This window comes from Apus apus, chromosome Z (genome assembly GCF_020740795.1).
Source record: "Apus apus isolate bApuApu2 chromosome Z, bApuApu2.pri.cur, whole genome shotgun sequence".
NCBI lineage: Eukaryota > Metazoa > Chordata > Aves > Apodiformes > Apodidae > Apus > Apus apus.
In genome coordinates, this window is record NC_067312.1 from 27,641,158 (window position 1) to 27,661,858 (window position 20,701).

General features: G+C 39.3%; 1 protein-coding gene across 3 annotated transcripts in view; it reads left to right on the forward strand.

Moving 5' to 3' along the window:
• ZNF366 (zinc finger protein 366) overlaps positions 1-18,682 on the forward strand; it is a 36,141-nt gene extending 17,459 nt beyond the window's left edge. For all 3 annotated transcript variants that reach the window (XM_051643216.1, XM_051643217.1, XM_051643218.1), the window contains 4 exons: positions 2,925-4,254; positions 6,422-6,613; positions 11,980-12,154; positions 14,011-18,682. In XM_051643216.1, coding sequence (XP_051499176.1) covers positions 2,956-4,254; positions 6,422-6,613; positions 11,980-12,154; positions 14,011-14,546 — 2,202 coding nt within the window. In that variant the 5' untranslated portion in view covers positions 2,925-2,955 and the 3' untranslated portion in view covers positions 14,547-18,682. The remainder of the gene's footprint in view (positions 1-2,924; positions 4,255-6,421; positions 6,614-11,979; positions 12,155-14,010) is intronic.
• Positions 18,683-20,701: the final 2,019 nt, after the last annotated feature.

The window sequence follows — 20,701 nt, forward strand, 5'->3', positions numbered from 1 at the left end:
TTCAGAAGTGGGCTTATCCAGCCCAGAGCTTCCTGAAAAAGACAGGAGTGTCTTTACTACTCCAACAACCTTCATGCTCTCCACCCAGAATTTCTAAAAATGGTGTTATAAATAGCATCAGCATGTCACAGGTAACAGGAGGAAATATATTTAGTTTTCCAACCTAACCTCTGCCTGGTTGGATAGTTGCATGTACACAAATATGCACACTCAGAGAAGTGCATCCCTTTGGAGGACTGTAGGGGTATTGTGAGGTCATGCAGAGAGAAAATCAGAACTGCCAAAGCCCAGCTAGAACTTAATCAGACTACTCAGTAAAAGACAATAAATACATTAGCAACAAAAGGAGGGCTAAGGAGAATCTTCATCCTTTATTGGATGCAAAAGGAAAGACAATGCCAAAGGATGAAGAAAAGGCTGAAGTACTTAATGCCTTAATGCCTTGGCCTCAGTCTTTAGTAGCAGGACTAGTTATTCTCTGGGTACCCACTACCATGAGCTGAAAGACAGAGAGCAGAATGAAGCCCCCATAATCCAAGGGGAAGAGGTCAGTGATCTGCTACACCACTTAGACACACACAAGTCTGTGGGGCTGGATGGGATCTACCCAAGGGGTACTGAGGAAGCTGGCGGAAGTACTCATCAAGACACATTCCGTCATTTATGAGGAGTCTGGGATGACCAGGGAGGTCCTACTTGACTGGATATTAATTTGTGAGATCTACAAGAAGGACTGAAAGGAGGATCTGGAGAACTACAAGGCCTATCAGTGTGACCCTGGTGCCAGGGAACATTAAGGAGTAGATCATCTTGAGTGCTGTCACATGGCACATACAGAGCAACAAGGTGATCAGGCCCAGTAAGCATGGGCTAATGAAATTCAAGTCCTGCTTGATTAACTTGATCTCCTTCTATGACAAGATGGCCCACTCAGTGGAGGAGGGAAAGTCTGTGGATGTTATCTACCTAGACTTCACTCAAGTCTCTTACCCCATTTCCCACAACATTCTCCTGGAGAAACTGGCTGCTCATGGCTTAGATTGCTGTACTCTTTGCTAGTTAAAAAACTGGCTGGATGTCCAGGCCCATAAAGTTGTGGTGAATTGAAAGAAATACAATGGCCAACACAGTGGCCAATCAGTTCTGTTTAATATTGTTATCAATGATTTGGATGAGGGGATCGTGTGCACTCTCAGTAACTTTTCAGCTGACACCAAGTTGGGTGGAAGTGTTGATCTGCTCGAGAGTAGGAAGGCTCTGTGGAGGGACCTGGACAGGCTGGATCAACGAGCTGAGGCCAATTAATTGTATGAGCTTCAACAAGGCCAGGTGCTGGGTCTTGCACTTGGGCTGCAACAACCCCAGGCAACGCTACAGGCTAGGGAAGAGTGGCTGGAGAGCTGCCCAGGGGAAAAGAACCTGGGGGTGTTGGTTGACAGCAGCTGAATATGAGCCAGTTGTGTGCTGAGGTGGCCAAGAAGGACAACAGCATCCTGGCTTATATCAGAAATAGTGTCCAAAGAAGGGCAAACAAGCTGATGAAGGGTCTGGAGAACAAGACTTATGAGGAGTGTCTGAGGGAACTGGGTTATTTAAGCTCAAGAAAAGGAGACTGAGGGAAGACCTTATAGCTCTCTACAACTACCTGAAAGGAGGTTGTAGTGAGGTTGGTGTGAGTCTCTTCTCCTGAGCAATGAGTGATAGGACAAGAGGAAGCAGCCTTAAGTTGTGCCAGAGGAGGTTTAGGTTGAATGTTAGGAAAAAATTAGTTGACCAAAACGGTTATCAAACATTGGAACGGGCTGCCTAGGGAAGTGGTAGAGTCACCATCCCTAGAGGTATTTAGAAGAGGTTACAATGTGGTGCTTATTGACATGTTTTAGTGGTGGATTTTGCAGTGTTAGGTTTACAGCTGGACTTGATGATCTTCAAGGTCTTTTCCAAACTGATTCTATGATTCAAGAGAGACAAGGGAAAAGGTAGCAGCCATGTATAAGATGAATCCAAGTTGATAACCAATATTTTAGATGAACCCTACATTTAGGAGAAGATTTCTGTGGAACACAAAGATATTCCCCAAGAAAATTATTAATCTGCCTTGTCACACTGAGTATTCTTTAGTGTCTATTTCTCTGGAGACCTGAGATGCTTAGTTTTGTAGGGGAGATTTTGCTCACCTATTTAGAAAGAATAAAGCCTTAGATTAAGTCTATAAAACTTAATGTAATTTGGAGAGTAGTCAAAGGTCTTTCCTCCCCCAAATCTGCCAGGTAAATATCTCTGGGATTAAAACAAAGAAAATTAATTACTCTCTGCCTTCTTATTACAATACAAAGTGAGAGAAGTCAGGAAACACAGCACAAAACTTGATGGTACACAGTGTCCTTAGATCACTTGGCCATTGTTTTCTCTCACAGCAGCACATGTTAATGATACAAAGAAGTTTAACATTTTCTGGCTTCGGCTTCTCATGACACAACCATAATAAATGTGCACATTATTGTTTGTATTGCCATATCCTTTGGAAGAACCGCCAATTTCTAGAGCCTGTGCATGCACAGCCAAGGACAGGATTTTGCCCACATGTAGCCTGGCTGAATTAAATTAAGCAGAACCATTACTGTACAGATTCAGCTGCAATGTAGTGTATATGTTGTAGAGCATGTTTATGTTGAAAAGATCTTGTATGGGTTAAACTTGATTTAAACCATCAGTTCTTCCACAGGAAGATCAAAGCTTCTCTGTTCTTCATTAACCAATTTAATTCTGCTTTAAAAGGCCTTTCTCTTACGTGTGCCTAAGACATCTTTAGTTGCATTTAGTTAAAAAACTCAACAACCTCCAGAATAACAAAATAGACAATAAGACGTTAAATGCAGAAGAACAGGGAGAAATAAAGATATTTGGTTTTTGTTTGTTTTAAGGAACTTAGGCAACACAGAAAAAAAAGGAAATATGATGAAGAATGAAGAAAAAAGTTTTAATGGGGATAGTACACGAGCCTCTGCCTTCTCCTGCTGCCGGCAGCCACTGAGCCCCGTTACAAAGCCACACAGAACAACTTCATTTGGTGAAGAATTCAGACCGCACCTCTCACATTTCCACTATGGCCCTCCTCCTCTTGAAGATATGGAAACATTCCAGGGATCTTTGGAAGGTGGGTCTCGGAAACGCAAGAGCATGCCAACAAAAATGCCTCCTTCTGTCTCCCTTGAGGGTTCCTCATCACCACTGGGCAGACCTGAAGATAACAATGACATAGGCTCTTCCAGTCTCCCCTTGGTGTTCCAACAGCCAGCACAGCCCAAGTACAGTTCCCAGATGATTGACCTCTGCAACTTTGGTTTTCAGTTCTACAGAACTCTGGAGCACCTTGGAACCAAGCCCATTAAGCAAGAACCAGTGAAGCCTAACATGACATGGCCCAGTAGCCCAGCATTCATGCAAGCTCCTTACCCTTATTATCCTAAAGTTCACTCTGGCTTTATGTTTCCTTTTATTGTGCCACCGAACTTTCACTTCAGGAACGCCTTTCAAACAAAAAGACCTCCAGAACCACCCTTCAGAAGGACTGAAATACTAGAAAGTGGTGAAAATAAACAGAAAGTGGAAAGAGTAGATGTGAACCTTCAGATAGATGACAGTTACTATGTTGATGTGGGGGGTGAACAGAAGCGCTGGCAATGTCCCATGTGTGAGAAGTCTTATACATCCAAGTACAATTTGGTGACCCATATCTTGGGGCACAGTGGCATTAAGCCACATGCTTGCACCCGATGTGGCAAGCTTTTCAAGCAGCTGAGCCACTTGCATACACATATGTTGACACACCAGGGCACTCGGCCACACAAGTGTCAGGTGTGCCACAAGGCTTTCACTCAAACCAGTCACCTTAAGAGACACATGATGCAACACAGCGACATCAAGCCTTACAACTGCAGGATCTGTGGCAGAGGTTTTGCCTACCCCAGCGAACTGAAAGCACATGAGTCTAAGCACGAGAGTGGACGAGAGAACATTTGTGTGGAATGTGGTCTGGACTTCCCAACCCTGGCCCAGCTGAAGAGACATTTAACAACCCACCGTGGCCCTATACAGTACAATTGCACTGAATGTGACAAAACCTTCCAGTACCCGAGTCAGCTGCAAAACCACATGATGAAGCACAAAGACATCCGCCCATACATCTGCACTGAATGTGGCATGGAGTTTGTGCAGCCCCACCACCTCAAACAACACTCCCTAACTCACAAGGTAAGGCAGCACAGGTTGTGCCCTCACCTTGTACCAGAAGGGAGCATGTGGATTACAGTCTACTAAAGATGCAGTTATGTACCTCTTTGGAAAGAAGGAAATAAGTCTATAGAGCCTCGTTCTGGTTCTTTGACAGCTTGGAGAGTTTTATGCAGAGCAAAAGTCCCAGCAGTGCTGGCAATAATACAAGCTAGATGCCTCTGTCAGTCTCAAGAAAGTACAGAGAAAATCTTCTTAGTTATAAGCTGGATTTCAAACAGATCACCTGTATTGCTTCCCAAAACTATATTCACCTCTCTCCGTTTCTGGGTTTTATCTTCAGAATGGCCTTCTGTAACATAACATATTTTTGTAGAGTTGTGTTAACAGCTCCTCCCAATTTTAATAGAATTTTTCAGCTGAAAACCAGTTCTGTTGCTTTCCTCCCTTAATTGGGAAGTAGACTGTATTTGCAGTAGACGGTATGTATTCAGCAAAAGAAAGTATATTATTACTCACTAAACTTTGAAGAATCTCATTATAAGAGACATTTAGGGGAAAAAAACCCAACCTAAGAAAAATTCCCCTTTGTCTGTAAGTTATCCAGAGTGCCAGTCAATAAAAGTGGACAATAAGTACCATAATCCCAGCCAATTTGCTGTAAGCAGCAATCTTGCCACTGCTGACAGCAACGACAGCAAAGTCAGTTTAGGCTTGGAGCAGGCCGTGGAGCACATCCAGAGAGAACCCTTTCAAAAATAGGAAAAATGTAGTTGTTCTGTTCAAGAGTGTCTGAAATTGGTTTATCCACCTTTACAAAAATGATGTTAAGACAATTCAAAACCTTACACATTTTATTAAAAAAATGTTTCCAGCTTTGCATATTTTCCTTTAGCACTTATATATTGGCTTTTACATGAAAAACTTAAAACATACTGAAAGGTATAGCCTTTCAGACTCACAGACACGTCTTCTTTTAAAAACCAACAACCTCTACTTCCACATTTGCTTTTTCTTCTCTACTGCATTATTATAATTTCTGCTCTTTTTGGAGATTCCCTGGTCTTTGGATTTACCGTGCAAAATTCTACTGATTTAAGACTTGGTAGTTTTTTGTCTCAGGAAATGCAATGCCCCTGAGCCTTTAGAGAGCTTCTGCTTCTTTGTCCTCAGCTGCAGGTGGACTCAGCTGCGAGCATAATTAACAGTACTTAGCTGTCCAACTGCAACCTCAGAGCAGATAGGCAGACACTGAAAGCCAGTGATGGTGTTCACAGTTTCAGCTTCGCAATTAACTGTGAAAATGACTGGCTGGTATGAAAGTCAGACTGTTTCAAAAGTCTTCTTTGTAGTGGTGGCCTGCAAGAGGAGTAACTGTTCCCAGTTACTTCACTAGTAAATCCTCCTTACCTTCAGCAAGTTATACTCAAGCTCTTGAAGTGTTTAGTGGTAAATGCACTAATTTTCATAGCATCTAAATGACTTTTTGAGGAGCTGGCAGTTAGATCACATGGGCGTGAGCAAGAATATTCAATGATGAATTAGTGAATGGACTGGATGGCATAAAAGGTGCTAGAAATGCTAGTAAATACCAAGTAAAAGGAGATCACTCCATTAGGGTAAGTGCAAGTCTCACTAAGAGCGAACAGTTTTTTCTTTTCTTTGAATGTTACAAGTATATCCTTATTTAGTGACATGTCTTGACTGCTTCTTGGTTACTTCAGTTTATTTTTTAGGTCTTTCTTCAGAACTGCCTTTTTTAGAAACCAACGATGTTCAGTTATCTAAGGAAAGCACTACTTTATTCTCTTAACTGGTTAGCTTTTATTCTTGCTCAATAAGTGTACACATTTGAATCAATACTTTACATAAGCACTGCAGCAGGACAAAGCAGCTCTGCTTCTGACTATGTCTCATAGATTTGTAAGCCTACTGATGGAAACAAAACTCATTATTTCTGTAAGCTTACATTTTGTTTTCTGTTTCTGCTTCTCATACTCTTGTAAGAATTTTCCAGTAAAAAAAGACATAACTATCTATTACTTGTGTAAATTACGTTAAAGTAAAATAATTTACTACCTGCTTTGATAATGCAGGATGAATAATTAAAATATAAGTGTATGGAATATGAAGTTATCAAGAAAATTTTCCATCTACATAATTTTTTTTTCTTCTTCTTTTCTTACAGGGTGTGAAAGAGCACAAATGTGGGATTTGTGGACGGGAATTTACTCTGCTGGCCAACATGAAGAGACATGTCTTGATTCACACCAATATCAGAGCCTATCAGTGCCATTTGTGCTTCAAGAGCTTTGTGCAAAAGCAGACTCTCAAGGCCCACATGATTGTTCACTCGGATGTCAAACCTTTTAAATGCAAGGTCAGTGCTTTTGGTAGCAGGGGCATTAGCCCACTGGATATTTCTGTGATATTATCATCCTGTGATGTGGTAGAATTAAAAAAAAAAAATAGGCTTGCTAACACATACAGCAGTTGCATTTAAATTAGCACACGCTAGCCCAGTTTTCCTTCTTTATCAACGTGCTGCTTACATAGCACAAAATAATGGAGGTACATGTCTATTGTTTACTCTTTTCCCTTCCAATATCCATAACTTTCATTCTCTGTTTTTAAAATGTTTTAATTTTTTTTTACTTCATGAGCATTTAAATGCCACAGATGTTTGAAGACAATAAACATACCTGCCATTTGCTTAGTACAGCCATCCAGACAGAAGTCAAAGTGCTTGAATAGCTTGAAACACTGTCTAAAACCAAATCAAGTTGTGCAGCCCACAGGGGATCATGGAAAAGCAGCAGCCATGACTTCACACAGTGATGCTATGTGACAGTTTGGGGAAGGACTCAAAGAAATCCATAGCAAAACACAAGTACAGAAGGAATTTGAAAGGGCCAAGTGTAATTACCAGATTGAGTCTCAGAGCAGAACATCCGTATGCTAATGAAACAGCCTCTGAGACCATCTGGCCTTTTTAGGATCCTGTGAGAATTCCAGTTTGCTGCCTCCCTCACAATCTCAGCACATTGGAGGCTGACATTTCTTTTCCATCCTCTCTTCTCCTCAGCCTCTCCTCCCTCTCCATAAACCTTTGAGGTTCTGGCTTCTTGACTGCGCACATCTCTAATATCTTCCTTATGAATTATTCATGTTTATAGTCTTACTCGGTACTGGACACTACATCTGTTCCGTTTGCTGCCTATCTGGTTCATTACTGTAGTCATACCATGTGAAGTCAAAGGTCATAGGTTTTATTCCCACTTTGATCAGCTCGAAGATGGCTATAAATACAGAGTGTAGCACATTACCCAGTTTATGCCCAGGTAATTGAAGATCGATCTGGAAGCAATTTCTAGAACTTTTTCATCCAATATAATTATGGAACAAAGTATTTTCTTGAAAGGGATGTTTCGTCAAGAAGCAGAGCTGGATGACAAATTTTAAATGGAACTATTTTCTCTTGAAAAATGTATTACTTCAAAATGTAATAGGAAAATACAACATTCAGTGATAAATTTAACATGAGAATGTCAAGATTATTCTTTTTTACTTCCTCATTTTGCTTTGATAACTTTGAAGTATTTCACTGTGAGAAAATAACAAAAAGGTCTCTCAATTTTACCTTTTTTGTTTAATTTTATATTCTATTAAAATGTTATTGTGTATACCGGGAGTTACATTACTCAGTATTGATAAAATAATTTCACTTACTGAAATGCTTGGATAGTTCCATGTCAAGTCCGCTGAAGACTTTCATTCTCTGTGAGCACCTGCAAACCTGTCTGTGGGAAATGGTTCTTCTTCTTCTCCAGGGTAGCCCCCCCTGGCATCAGCTCATGACACTGTCTTTCTGTTTTGCCTTGATCAAAGCCTTCCTCTGATCCCTCAGTTTTCAGAAAAGAAAGTAAGCTTTTTGATCACCTGTTCTGGATGCATTGTCTGGACCTACACTATTTTCTATGTACTTGCAGATCAGCTGGAGGTTTGTGTTGAGGTTCCAGTTTGATGTTGAAAGACTATTAAAACTTGGAGATGGCAACTGGAGTACCACCAGTATGTTTTCCAGCCAGTAACAAAAACTCTATAGGAACACCTGTTTTTCTATTATTTTTTTTGTTTGTTTTACTTCTCTGTCCCCACCCAATGTTCCTAGGAGGAGAGAAACAAGTAAACACAGCAAGCCAACTTCTCCTATGGCTGAAGGAATTAATATGTATCAATGCCAGTGCCCTTGAAGGAGTGGAGATTGCAACAATAAGGAAAGAGAGGATTGGGAATTGCATTAGAAGCATCCCTTGCGTCTCTGGCAGAGCCCTTGAAAGACTGGGGCAAATGTTCCTGGCTGGTATTCAGAGGGTTAAGGTAATGACCAGATAGCAGCCTTTTGGCACCAAGCTCCTCCTCAGCAGAAGGAAGGATATAGCTGTATGAACAGCCTGCTTAACAATGGCTCACATGTCTCCAGGGAACCGCCTGCAAATAGATTTCATCTTGCTTTCTCTTGTACTTTTCAAAGCTTCCTGTTTTCTCACGGTCCTTTTGGACAGTTTACAGTCTTTCTCCCTCTCCCTCTCTCTTTGAGGAAAGGAACACCCTTCTTGTGAAGGAAAAAAAAAAAAAAAAAAAGAAGAATGCAAGGGAAAGAGAGCACAGCAGTAGCCTTTCTACTTCACTGCATGCAATGGTTTTCCTTACCTTTTTCTCACAGCAAAAGAAAACATGAGGCTTTCCTATGTGTCTAATCACAGCTAAGCACAGACTATCAAAGTGAGGGAGTAGCAAATAGCTGTCCCTTTTGTTCCCTCATTCAGCTGCAGCCTGTATCTGTGCTTGATTTTTCTCTGAAGAGTCTACTTCTCTGTAGCATTCAAAGACCTGTGCTTGTGCTGCCTTGCTTATTTCTGTATAATCAAAACACTGAAGAGTTCTGAAGAACTTGCACCAATTGGTGCAATAGTGCTAATTCTGATTTGTAGAGGAAGCTTCTATGAAATTTACAGTTGCTTTTAGTGGTGAAATCAGCAATGTTTCAGATCTCCAGTAAAGAATGCAACTAAGTTTTCTTCAGTCCAGACAAATACACTTTGCAGCAGATGTTTTGAAATCCCTTTTTTTCCTGTCTAAAACCATGGGTTTACATGTGGATTCAAAACCAAAGAACATGTGAGACATAAGTACTTTGGGAACAAATAAACAAACAAAATCGACTGACAGATCTAGAAGAGTGGCTTTGGAAGACAAAACTTAACCTTGAATTAATGCAGCTTTCTAGCTAACTGTACCGAAGTCCAGTCAGTCCAACGAAGTATGTTCAGCAGTTGGACAGCTGAGATCTTTCTCTTCAGAAGTAGACAGAAGTAGCCTTACAAAAGGTCCACAAGTCAACCATGTTGTTCCTACCATCTGTTCCTGCTATCCCAAGATCTCTTACATGAGCACTCCCTGAGTGCTGAGGTGCTCTGTGGTGAGTTCTGCTGGAGTTCCCTCCCATACAACTAGCTCAGAGTCATCTTTCACACTCTACTCATCAGTATTCACTCCCTATGCTGTCACAGAGAAATGACATCCTTTACACCTTCCTAGTTTGGTCTGCAGACTCAGGCTGTTCTTTAAGTAGTAGCTGTGAACTCCACATAGCTCTGAGTTGTCGTCTTCCAGTACGTGAACTGAAAACCTGTTCTCTTCATCCTCTGGATCATGGACACTGATGCCAAAGTTGCCTTGTGCCTTTTGAAAAAGACAGGCTACCCAGAAACCATGACATACAGACCCACCACTCTGAGAAACAATTTTCATATCTGCATTTCTTCCATTTTCCTGCCCCACCTCTCCACTCTAGTACCATATCCTCATGTGCTCAGAGGACATTTCAGGACAAGAAACACATGACAAATCTTTAAGACTGTGCTTGAATACAGGAAATGGAAAACCTACCCCATTTATTCAGAGATACAAATCTACTATGCAAGAAGCTACCTTAGATGAAGTCCCCCATCTTTTCATTGTGAAGAAAGAAAAATAAATGCTGCCTTAACAGAAACAAAATAAATGTTCTTACTAGACCCATTTTATCACTTGATACCTTATAAAGGTACAGATTTGAATGAAATAACTCTGGCCATACTACTGTTCAACCCTGATATTCATTGATTACCGGTTTAGATAGATAAGAAAAAAGCTAGTTATGAGAAAGCAGAAGCTGGTGAGAATACAGTTCAACCACAATATAAGCAGATAACCAAAAATCTTCTGCTAAGAGATATTAGACAGATATTATTCTTGGCATTCTTGCAGCCACAGAAATATTGACATGCCATAGGTCATTCCAGTGGCTGTCAATCTTTAATCAGTTGCTGTTCTTCCTGGCAAATTTTCTGTGCTCATCTCTGCTTCTTCTTCCCTTTTGGTTTTCTCCCAGCACTTTCCCTGAATTTTAGTAATCTGGCATATTATGTTACTTTGAATGTAAATAAGAGCCAGTCCTCTTTCTTAAATGGATGGATGACCCCTGGAATCAGATACTTTACTTTTATAAATTAATAACTCAGTTTCAGTGGCTATTCTTTTTCTTTCCCCCACAGTTTGGTGAACATTTTCCTGATAAATCAGTTTTCTAGAATGTTCACAGACAGCAAATCACAGAAGAGAACTTATTGAGCTGAAGCAAATATTTTTTTAAAAGCAAGTGAAACTCTCAATACTCTTTTTTTTTTTTTTTTTTTTTTTTCCCAGCATCTGATGGTAGATATATTTGTCTAAAAAAATTTCAAAAAAGGAGCTGAAGTAGAAAGCAAACACAGAAGTTTGCAGGGGATGGAAATAGTGGCTTGAACATGAATAAAATTATAAATCCTGATAAGGAAAGACCAGAAGACAAGTAAGACCAGAAGTTTGTACTAGAGATGTCAAAATCTCATGTCTTGAGAATTCATTTGATTTATAAGGGACTAGACTACAAAAAGACCCATCTAGATGAACAACAACAATGAAAATAAAAAAACACATTATTGTTTCATCAAAGGGAAACTTGCATGATCAATGTCGTGAGCTGGCAGGAACCTGCTTCAGGGAAAGCTGAGTCATTTTAGCAGCCCCATGACTGTTTAGATTCCAGCTTTCTCACCAGAAACACTGACACACAGAAGTTGGTAAACAGAAGATAAAAGGATCAGACTAAAATGGAGGAGTAAGAAACAGAAGCAAGGATTTTCTTTTTCTAGCTTTAAGCAAAACATGCAGTCATTTTGTTTCTCTTTAAGGAGATCTAATATTCTGATAGTCTGTTTCACAGAAATCCTTCATTGGTTTTATTTTGTACCTCCATCTCTGCCTGGCTTTGTTCTTGATTAAAGGTTAAATTTATAAACCACAAACAAAATGATTCACCAAGGCAGAAATTTCATTCAAGTTAAGAGCCTACCAGATTACGTACTTAAGCTTCTCCCTTCCTTCCAACAATATTCCCTGTGTTTGGGGAATCCTTGACTGTGTGTCCTGGTCACCAAAACAAAAAAATAGCAGCAGTGAAGAAGGCCTCAGTTAGATCAGACTCCCCACAAATTTTTTTTCTGTAGGTGTTTTGTCTGTGTCTTTTAAAAACAAATTGCAGCCAGAAACTGCCAGGGCTAAAGTTTAGAACAGTAGATTCTGTTTAGTTTTAAAATGTTCTTCTTGGAAGCACCCCTTTGAACTAGTAATTTTTTATTTTTTTTTTTACTGTTTTCACAGCTATGTGGAAAGGAATTTAACAGAATGCACAACTTAATGGGACACATGCACTTGCACTCAGACAGTAAGCCTTTCAAGTGCCTCTACTGTCCCAGCAAATTCACCTTGAAGGGGAACCTAACCAGGCACATGAAGGTCAAACATGGAGTCATGGAAAGAGGATTTCATTCTCAAGGTAATATTTTTCAGCCAGGTTATTCTCTGAGAGGCTAGAAGATGCATATCAGTAAACCCAAATCGGTTTTGTACCACAAATCCATTACCTTGCATCATAGATTCAATGCTACTGGAAGAGATTGAAACCCATAAGCCTGTGAGGTTGTTATTAAATATCTCTATTACTCAGGTGCTACAGATCAGAGACCCCAAGGTAGTGACCCTTATCTCAGAGACCTTTCAGACTAGACATCTTAATGACACAGTGGTAAAGACTGAGAGGGAAGAGCAGATGGAGACAAAATGAGGGCATATATGAGCAGAAAGGAAATAATTTTAGTGTACCAAGTTGCTGTTGTCAGGTGCTAGGGAAATAGTTTAGTTTCTTTTTTTAGTTGCAAAGTCAAACCCATGCTTGTACAGATGCCTCCACTGCTATCTAAAGAAGTGAGAGAAGTAGGGAGCATTGTTTTGAGAGTTTGCCTATCCAAAATATCTCATTTGATATGTCTTTCTGGATGAATACTTCTTTCATGGGTAACATTTCTTGGTGTTCCTCAAATTCAAGTTTAGGGCAGCCTGGCATGTATGTAAAACACAATCTAATGGCATTTGTCATAAAAGTTACAAAGATACTCACAGTAATGAAACAAATGGCCTCTTTTTTCTTTTTTCCCTGTAAGTCTTCTGCAACACCATGCTAGTTACAAAATTACTTGTAATTGAAGACAGCCTAGGAGTTTTTCAGTGTACAGAGATTCTTCAGCCCTGGAGACTTATGAGACACAAGGCAATTTGTCAAGGCTACCACCTGATCATGCACCATTTTAACAAATACAACCCAATGCAAAGTAGCAGCTGTATCTAGTGACGCTGCAGAGATCCTGCAGAAATGGGATTCAATTGCTGAAGGAAAAAACAAATCAAACTAAAACTAAGCGAGTAAAATAATGGTTTTGTAAATATTTGCTGTTGAGTGAGATTCTCACCCAGTTCTGTCACTATTCTTCTTAGTTAAGATGTGCTATGCCTGCAGTGTCTGAATCTCCTTTGGTGCAACCCAAAGGCCACAATATATTTGAGTCCACAGATAATGTTCTGGGTAACCTCTAGATTTCCAGCAAGAGAGGAGACACTCTGACAAATATTAAAATAAACCAGATCCAGGACTACACTCAGACTTAACACTGTACCACTCAAAATCATAATTTGTTTATAGTGATTTGTTCAAGCTGAAGCAAAGTGCTTTAGAGTGGCACCCTAGGGCAAAGAGTTTTTCAGTGGTATGAGTGGCTTCTCAGTGGATGAAAGAGGAAAAATAAAGGAGAGTGAAGCTGTAGATTGCTGAGACTGGAGTATCTTTTCATTTTTCAAATAGTAACTCTGAACAAGAGTATCCATAGAACAAACACATTAACATTTTTTAATCTCTTCCACTTCTCTGGGTAAAAAAAAAAAAGTACAAAACTCAGGACCTTTGTTATAGCTTGTGATGTTTTAGATCAAAGTTTTCATTTTTAAAAAAATAGGAAGGAGGAAGTGAGTAGGATCACAGGCAAAAACGGTTTACAAGAGGCCAAGCCACTTCACTTTTATTTGTAGCTCCCTCATCAAGTGTCTGGCATGTACAGGTCTATGTTTTGTGTGTCCTGTCCTGACTGTGAGGTGTATACAATGGTACTTCTCTTAACAGCATCTCAAAGGAATTGCCATGAGATATAAACAGTAAAGTACTTGGAGATAGCTGAGTGCAAGACAAAAGTAAAGTATGAAACAGAAGGCCACCTCACATTTTGTTTTTTTAACCATGTTTCATGTAGCAAAATTTCCTATATGTAAATTGTTCCTTTTTTCCTCCCCTCAAACCATGACAAGGCTTTGGAAGAGGAAGAATTGCTCTCTCCCAGACAAATGTCTTGAGAAGCTTGGAACAGGAAGAGCCCTTTGATCTTTCCCAGAAAAACCAAGGGAAGGGGATCTCATTTCATTCAGATGGAGAGAGTGCCAAGGGAAGCTCATGCCAGGAAGAAGAGGAAGACAATGGCTATGAAGCAGAACAGTACAGCCCTGCCATGTATCACCATGATGACAACAAGCTGTGTGTGGCTCAAGATCTGTCTGTCAAAACCGAGTGCATGATGAAGAACTTCAGAGAGTCTTACTGCAATGAAAAGGAAGAAGCGCTAAGTGAGGAAGGGCCGGAGAGGAGAACAGGAAATTCCGACAAACAGGAGAGTGAAGGAGAGAGAGACCTTGCAAACAACAAAGAACATCTCAGCTTTAGATCCTTTGAAAAGGCCAGACTTGGCCACTCTCTCTCAGATTACTTGTATTTCAAGCACAGGAACAAGAGTTTGAAAGAATTGCTGGAAAGAAAAGTGGAAAAACAAACGATGCTTTTAGGCATTTAAAATGGAAATTTCAAAACAGCTGGAAAATGGGAACCAGATAGCTTTTAACATGAACTGTAATTTGCCAAAGCCTGGAATTTTGTAGTAATCTTTAGAAACAAGCAATCCAAGTTAATAAAAATAATTTAACGTAAAACACAAATATTAAAAGAATAAAGTAGTCCAAGGTCAGCAAGAAACACAATAGATGCTGAACAATAACATTTTTATAGTTACCCATTTGATGTATAAGCAGACAATGGGCTTGGTACAGAAGTTTATTTTCTTTTATCTGGGGTGTTGGAGACTTATAAGCAATACTCAGGTTATCAAAAAGCACTATATATTAGTGTTCAATTTTTTATCTGACTAAATATATATGAATGCTCCTTACACCTCCAAAAAATCCCTGAAAATAGTAAGCATTTCACAGGATAAGTAAGAGTACTATTAAACATAGCATGCATGAAAGTGCTGTCACTCTCGGAACTAACACAGTCCAAATACTTTCATTTACTCAAGTCACATTGACACTTACAATGAGAAATGGGAAACAAATTAAGGAGAAAATTTAACATGTGAGATAGCGAAGCCTCTGTGAGGCTTTGCAAGGATTGGGGATTATTATGATCACAGCAGCTTTTCCTCTGGCACAAGAGAAGTTTGTATTTTTCAATGGTTCGGACAGTATGGGAGTACTCAGTAATTCTTCAAGAGAAATAGCATGAACTGTGTTGACTTTTTTTTTATTCTACTGTCTGTTCAGACCAATACATCTAATGAGCAGCATTTGCAAGTCTTTCTGTAATTATACATAAAACAATATATTTAGTTTAGTTGAGACAAAGACACAATTTTGCCATGTATCTCTTCAGTTTCTCTGGGCTAGAAAGGATTATTTTGAAATATACAGGTTTGGTCAAAAGTTCGTTTTAGAAGGTATACCAGAAAAGAGTCCTTATAGGGCAAGCTGTACCTCAGAGAGAAAAACTGGTTTTGGATTTCCTCTTATTTGAGTCAGAAATTTTACCTTATCACCTTTACCTTATTTTAACTTGATCAGTAAGTTCCAGGCTTTTCTGAAGAATCCTACTCAGGCTGTTTTTACTGAGTCATTGCCAAGTTTTGATCTGTTGATTCCCATACAGTTTTATGTTCACAAGAAAAGCACATTCCATTAAGCATATTCCTTTATTTGCATGAATAGTTTCACCAGCACCAGCATCTTGATCCCTGCATCTTCAAGATAGATGACAAACAGCCCCACACCATTCCACTGCTTATAAGGAAATAAAGATTTATTAAGTCATTCAATTAGTTCTATGTCATCCTAACATCCCAGCTCAAAAGGTTAAATTCCATATACATTTTACGTCTTTTCCAAATATTATTACTTTATTCACTTACCTGTCAAAATCTTGATTTAAAATACCTTGTTATCACGATAATATATATAGTAAGTTATAATTAAATATGGTCATATACTTATGGCTTGCTAAAGCTAGAGTCAAGTAGCTGCAGCTCTCTGCCATTATAAGAAACCACTTACCTTAAAAAACTAATTATTCTCGCACCTACTGGTTAATCAGTAAATGCATTCTTTCTTAGACTAGAGGGGAAATGATGAGGTAGAAATTCAGCATTATCTAGGAGATTGACCCTTAGAAATAGGAACAAATCCTTTGGTTACCTTCTTGTCAATATCTTACCTCTGTCAGATGAAAGCTCCTATTTAAGAATATATACAGCCAAGAGCTGGGAGCCACTGACTTTTAGAAATGTCTTTCTCAAGGTGGTGCATTTTCCAGCTGGGCATGATTCAAGATCAGTTCATTCCACCTTTGCAGCCATATTAGTTCCTGCAATAAGTGCAACATGCAAGGAATCAGGAGCCTGGTTGCAATTTCTAGAATGGTGATCATGCAGATGAGTTGGACTTAACAAATGCCTTCACTTCTGTGGTGGGTAAAGCAGAAAGGCATGCAGCCTTTCCATTGCAAAGCCCTGTTGTCTATGCATTGGAGAGTGTTATGGGACAGATAGAGGATCCTCATCAAGAAAGAGACAAATTATTATATATCAACAGCACTCAAGGCAAACGGATTAAAGGAGACATTTTCAGCAGAGCTCAGCTCTCAGTAGATAACATTGTAACCACAAAAATTATATCTACTGGAAGTATGCAGTCCAGAGCTCCCTTACAGACCTGGGTTGTCTGAATGGTTAACAAAAAAACTTTCAACCACACTGTCACTGAAGCCAAATTATCTATTTCTACAGTCCTACTTTTCATCAGAGCAAAAGCAACTGCCAACTACAGACAGCCAAGTGGAAAGGAGTATAGGTTCCCCAGAAGGACAATAGTGTTTGAAAATAATTGGTAATGTGACTGACTCCCTTTGCTTGCATTCTTCCTAGAAAGCAGAGAATACCGCATTACAAGAAGGCCTTGAGACTGTGCCCAGTCTCATACCCACACTAAGCCAATTCACTAACACCCAAGCCTAATTGAGGTTAGAATAGTAAAGAACTCCTTTAAAACTGTAAGTCATAAGCCAGAGGAATCACAAACAAAACCATCATTGAGACAAGGAGACAGCCAAGTGACCCAAGCAAAGAGATTAGGAGTTGATAGTCCTCCATTCTGCAGAACAATAATGGAGCTGGGTCTAAGACACTTGTTACAAAGACCCCAAGAGACAAATTAAAAGTGAAATAACAGACTTCATTGTGAAGCACCTCTCTTTTCAAACATAAGTTATTTTCATGCTATTTATATTGGCACTGTTTTGGGAACAGACAGTAACAGCCTTTGCTTTTTAATAGCTTTGAAAATGCTTTATAGAAATCTGCTCTCATAATGAAGTTATTTCCCATTTGTAATTTCTGAGGGATTAGCTTCCTTGTTTTGCTTTGAGCAGAAGCTCAGAAGTCCTGTAGGAACATTACCTGTGTCCTGCACCTTGGGGGACATATTTTCTTTTTTTCCTCCTTCCTAATCTGAATCTACCTACCTTCTTGCTGTGTTGTGGGGAAGAGAAAATTTAAAAAAAATAAAATTTAAATAACTATCTGTCTCTTCTCTGCTATTTGGATTTTCATGTGGTGGTAACACATCAAATTAAAACCCAGTCTCCACCACATCAATCTTAAATCACATCTACGCCATTTCCACACATTTATATATGAAGGCTAACTTCATACTCTTGGAGAGCATCGAAGCAAGTAAGAGTGTCCACAAACTCACACAAATGAGATGCTTTCCAGACTCACAGAAACAGAGATGCTTAAAAAAGCCATGCTGAGGAAAGGTAAATTTGCCACACCATAATGAGTCTGGACAAGGGAAGGCATGTGCTTTGTCAAATTAGAGACTTCTCCACTATTAAGGGCAGTAGGGAGAATTCTACAAGACACTGCACAGAACAGAACAGGTGGATGAAAAGTAAAAAATGGGGTTAGTAGAATTCGAAGGTAAAGATACACAGCATATCTTCTGAGAAGGGGAGGTTGTAGGTAGCCCTAGAACAAGCTGTTTTGAATCTGGCCACTAGGACTCAGCCGTCACCTTGTGAGCCTGAGCTCTCCCGGCTGCTGGGTAGCCTCCAGTAGGCAAAGGCAAAGAAAGTCAAGTGCTCTGTGTTCAGCAACTCAAATGGTAAAGCCCTTTATGAAAACATTATAAGGGAAGTTTATCCTATACTGTGTCCTGTAAAACAAGTTACTGGAAAGGCCAAGTAATGCTACTGCACCCACCTTTTTACAACTCTGTGTTGGTCTGCTAACTATTCTCCAATTTCTCTCTTCATATGGTGCTGCTGGACTCTGCTGTTATGAGTGTACAGTTAAGAAGTAATATGAGTGCTATATTTATTGTTCTAAGAAGTTTTTAATAGTTAGTAACAGTTCCGAAAATCAGTCATGTCTGCTTAGCTGAACAAGATGCAACAGAGCTAACATTTTGTACTTCTAACAGATTTTGCAAATAATGTGGTGTATATTTGTTTCATATAGAATACTGGGTTTCTATTTAAAACCCCATCTCAAAAAAAAGGGCCAACTATGTGTGAATATTTAGTTTCTGGCTTTCTATCTCAATAGTAAAATCATGGATATTGTATTGTATTAATTTAAGCAAATAAAAATGTACTAAAAAATCTGCTCTGCTTTGTATTGAAAGGGATCTGGAGCTCTTGGCACTCTAGCTATTTTATACTGTAGATGCATGGGGCTGGTTCTTGTAAAGGGAAGCCTAAATCAATGTAAAGGGAAGCCTAAATCAATGATGGAGGACTAGGAAGAAGGCAAGGGAGAAAAGCCGCCAGGTCCTCTGAGGCAGTGCAATAGATTTATTATTACAGATTTCAGGGGGGACGTAAAGAATGCTCTGGAATTATTATAGTATTTGTTAACAAGCTGACAAGCTAAAAAGCAAAGATGTAATCCTTTGAGTAAAAATGTTTCAAAGATCTGTATCACATTAAAAAAAAAAAAAAGAAAAAAAAAAAATCAGCCAGAGGCTGTAAGATTGAAGTTCAGAAAGTAAGAATACCTTTATAACTCTAGGAATAAGCAGAAGAGTCTGGACTCAGAAAGTCAGACTAGCATAGAATCATAGAACGGTTTGGGTTGGAAGGGAACTTAGAGATCATTTAGTTCCACTCCCCCTGCTATGGACAGGAATACCTTCCTCTAGACCAGGCTGCTCAAAGTCGCCTTCAGCCTGTCCTTGAACATTTCCAGGGATGGGGCATCCACAGCTCCCTGGGCCTGTTCCAGTATCTTTTCTAATGGAAAGTATAACTTCTAAGTGATAAGTATACTCTTGGATTTGTTTGTTTTAATGAGGTCCTGGTGGAATTGGCATCATCAACCTTCACAGAACATTTTATGCTTTATTTCAGCACAGAGAGAAAACAACTATAATGTTGGCTATGAAAAAAGTAATGAAGAGAACAGAATACTATGTTTTTAATTCTCAGAGGTATACACCTTAAAAGGTGCAAGAAGGCTTATGCAAACACTAGAAATACATTTAAAAGGTGAAATGAAACAGAACTAAGCCTTTTTTGCTTTCCTGTTCTCTCACTTTCATTTTTCTCCTTCTGTTTTCATTGCAGGTAAAAACCGCTATGAAGGTTATAAGTTACTTCTACATGCGGAGGAGTGACCTAGTTCATTCCCATGTGACTCTGTATCAGTGAATCTCAAATATTCCTCTTTGCCAGTTACCAAAATATAATTTTAAAAGACATATATTTGGTCCCTTTTACAAATTTCCTTCTCATTTTTGTTGAAAACTGAGCTATACTCACGGCTTTGAACAAGCAGAAATGAAGTGTAATAGAAAGAGAGTGTCTCAGATGTTCCCAGATAATTTTCTGTGCCTGTAGCACAATGGTGAAAGGCCCAGTATATCTAAAGTATTTTCATGGAGACAGCCAAATTAATGTTGATGATGCAACAAAAAGTGGTCAACCATTTAAAGGAAAACCAACCCCAGTTACATACAAATTATACGGGATACCCTTGAGAAGAGTTTGTCACAGTCAAGTTGTAGTGTGTTAGACCTCCAACAGATCAGAATCCTAATTTGAGTAACAAGGCTGCATTCACACAACCTCTTCCCAAATTTCCCTCACTAATGCACTCTATGTGTTGTATAGTGTGGTGCAGCTAAATGTGTTTGCCCACTGCTTCATGATTAAAGAACCTGATCTAAAAACACATGCAGGTTGTCGGTCATTTCAGCATTCGTAAATGATGAAACACTAACCAGGGATCATGGGTAAAGCTGTTTCCAGATATGATATGATTGGTGTGTTGGATCATATGCAGCATTTTTGGATCAGCAGACCACTGTCAATTTATATCAGTGGAGAATGTTGGCTTATGTTTTTGGAGCTGGGATTTCTGTTTGTACTGTTCTTTTTTCAGTATTTAAGTACACTTCAGTTCTGAATGGAAAATCATTACAGAATAAATTATGAACAGGACACTAATTAGCCAACTGAAAGATGGGGTGCAGTAAAATGAAAATGATGGACTTGTGTGAAAACAAGAAATGTATTTTTACCCTGTGGAGAGCTATTACAAAATCGATGGAGATGGGAACAGTATAAAGAGAGCAGACAAAGTGCCATTGAAATGTCTTTAAAAGAAATACAGTGGCAGAT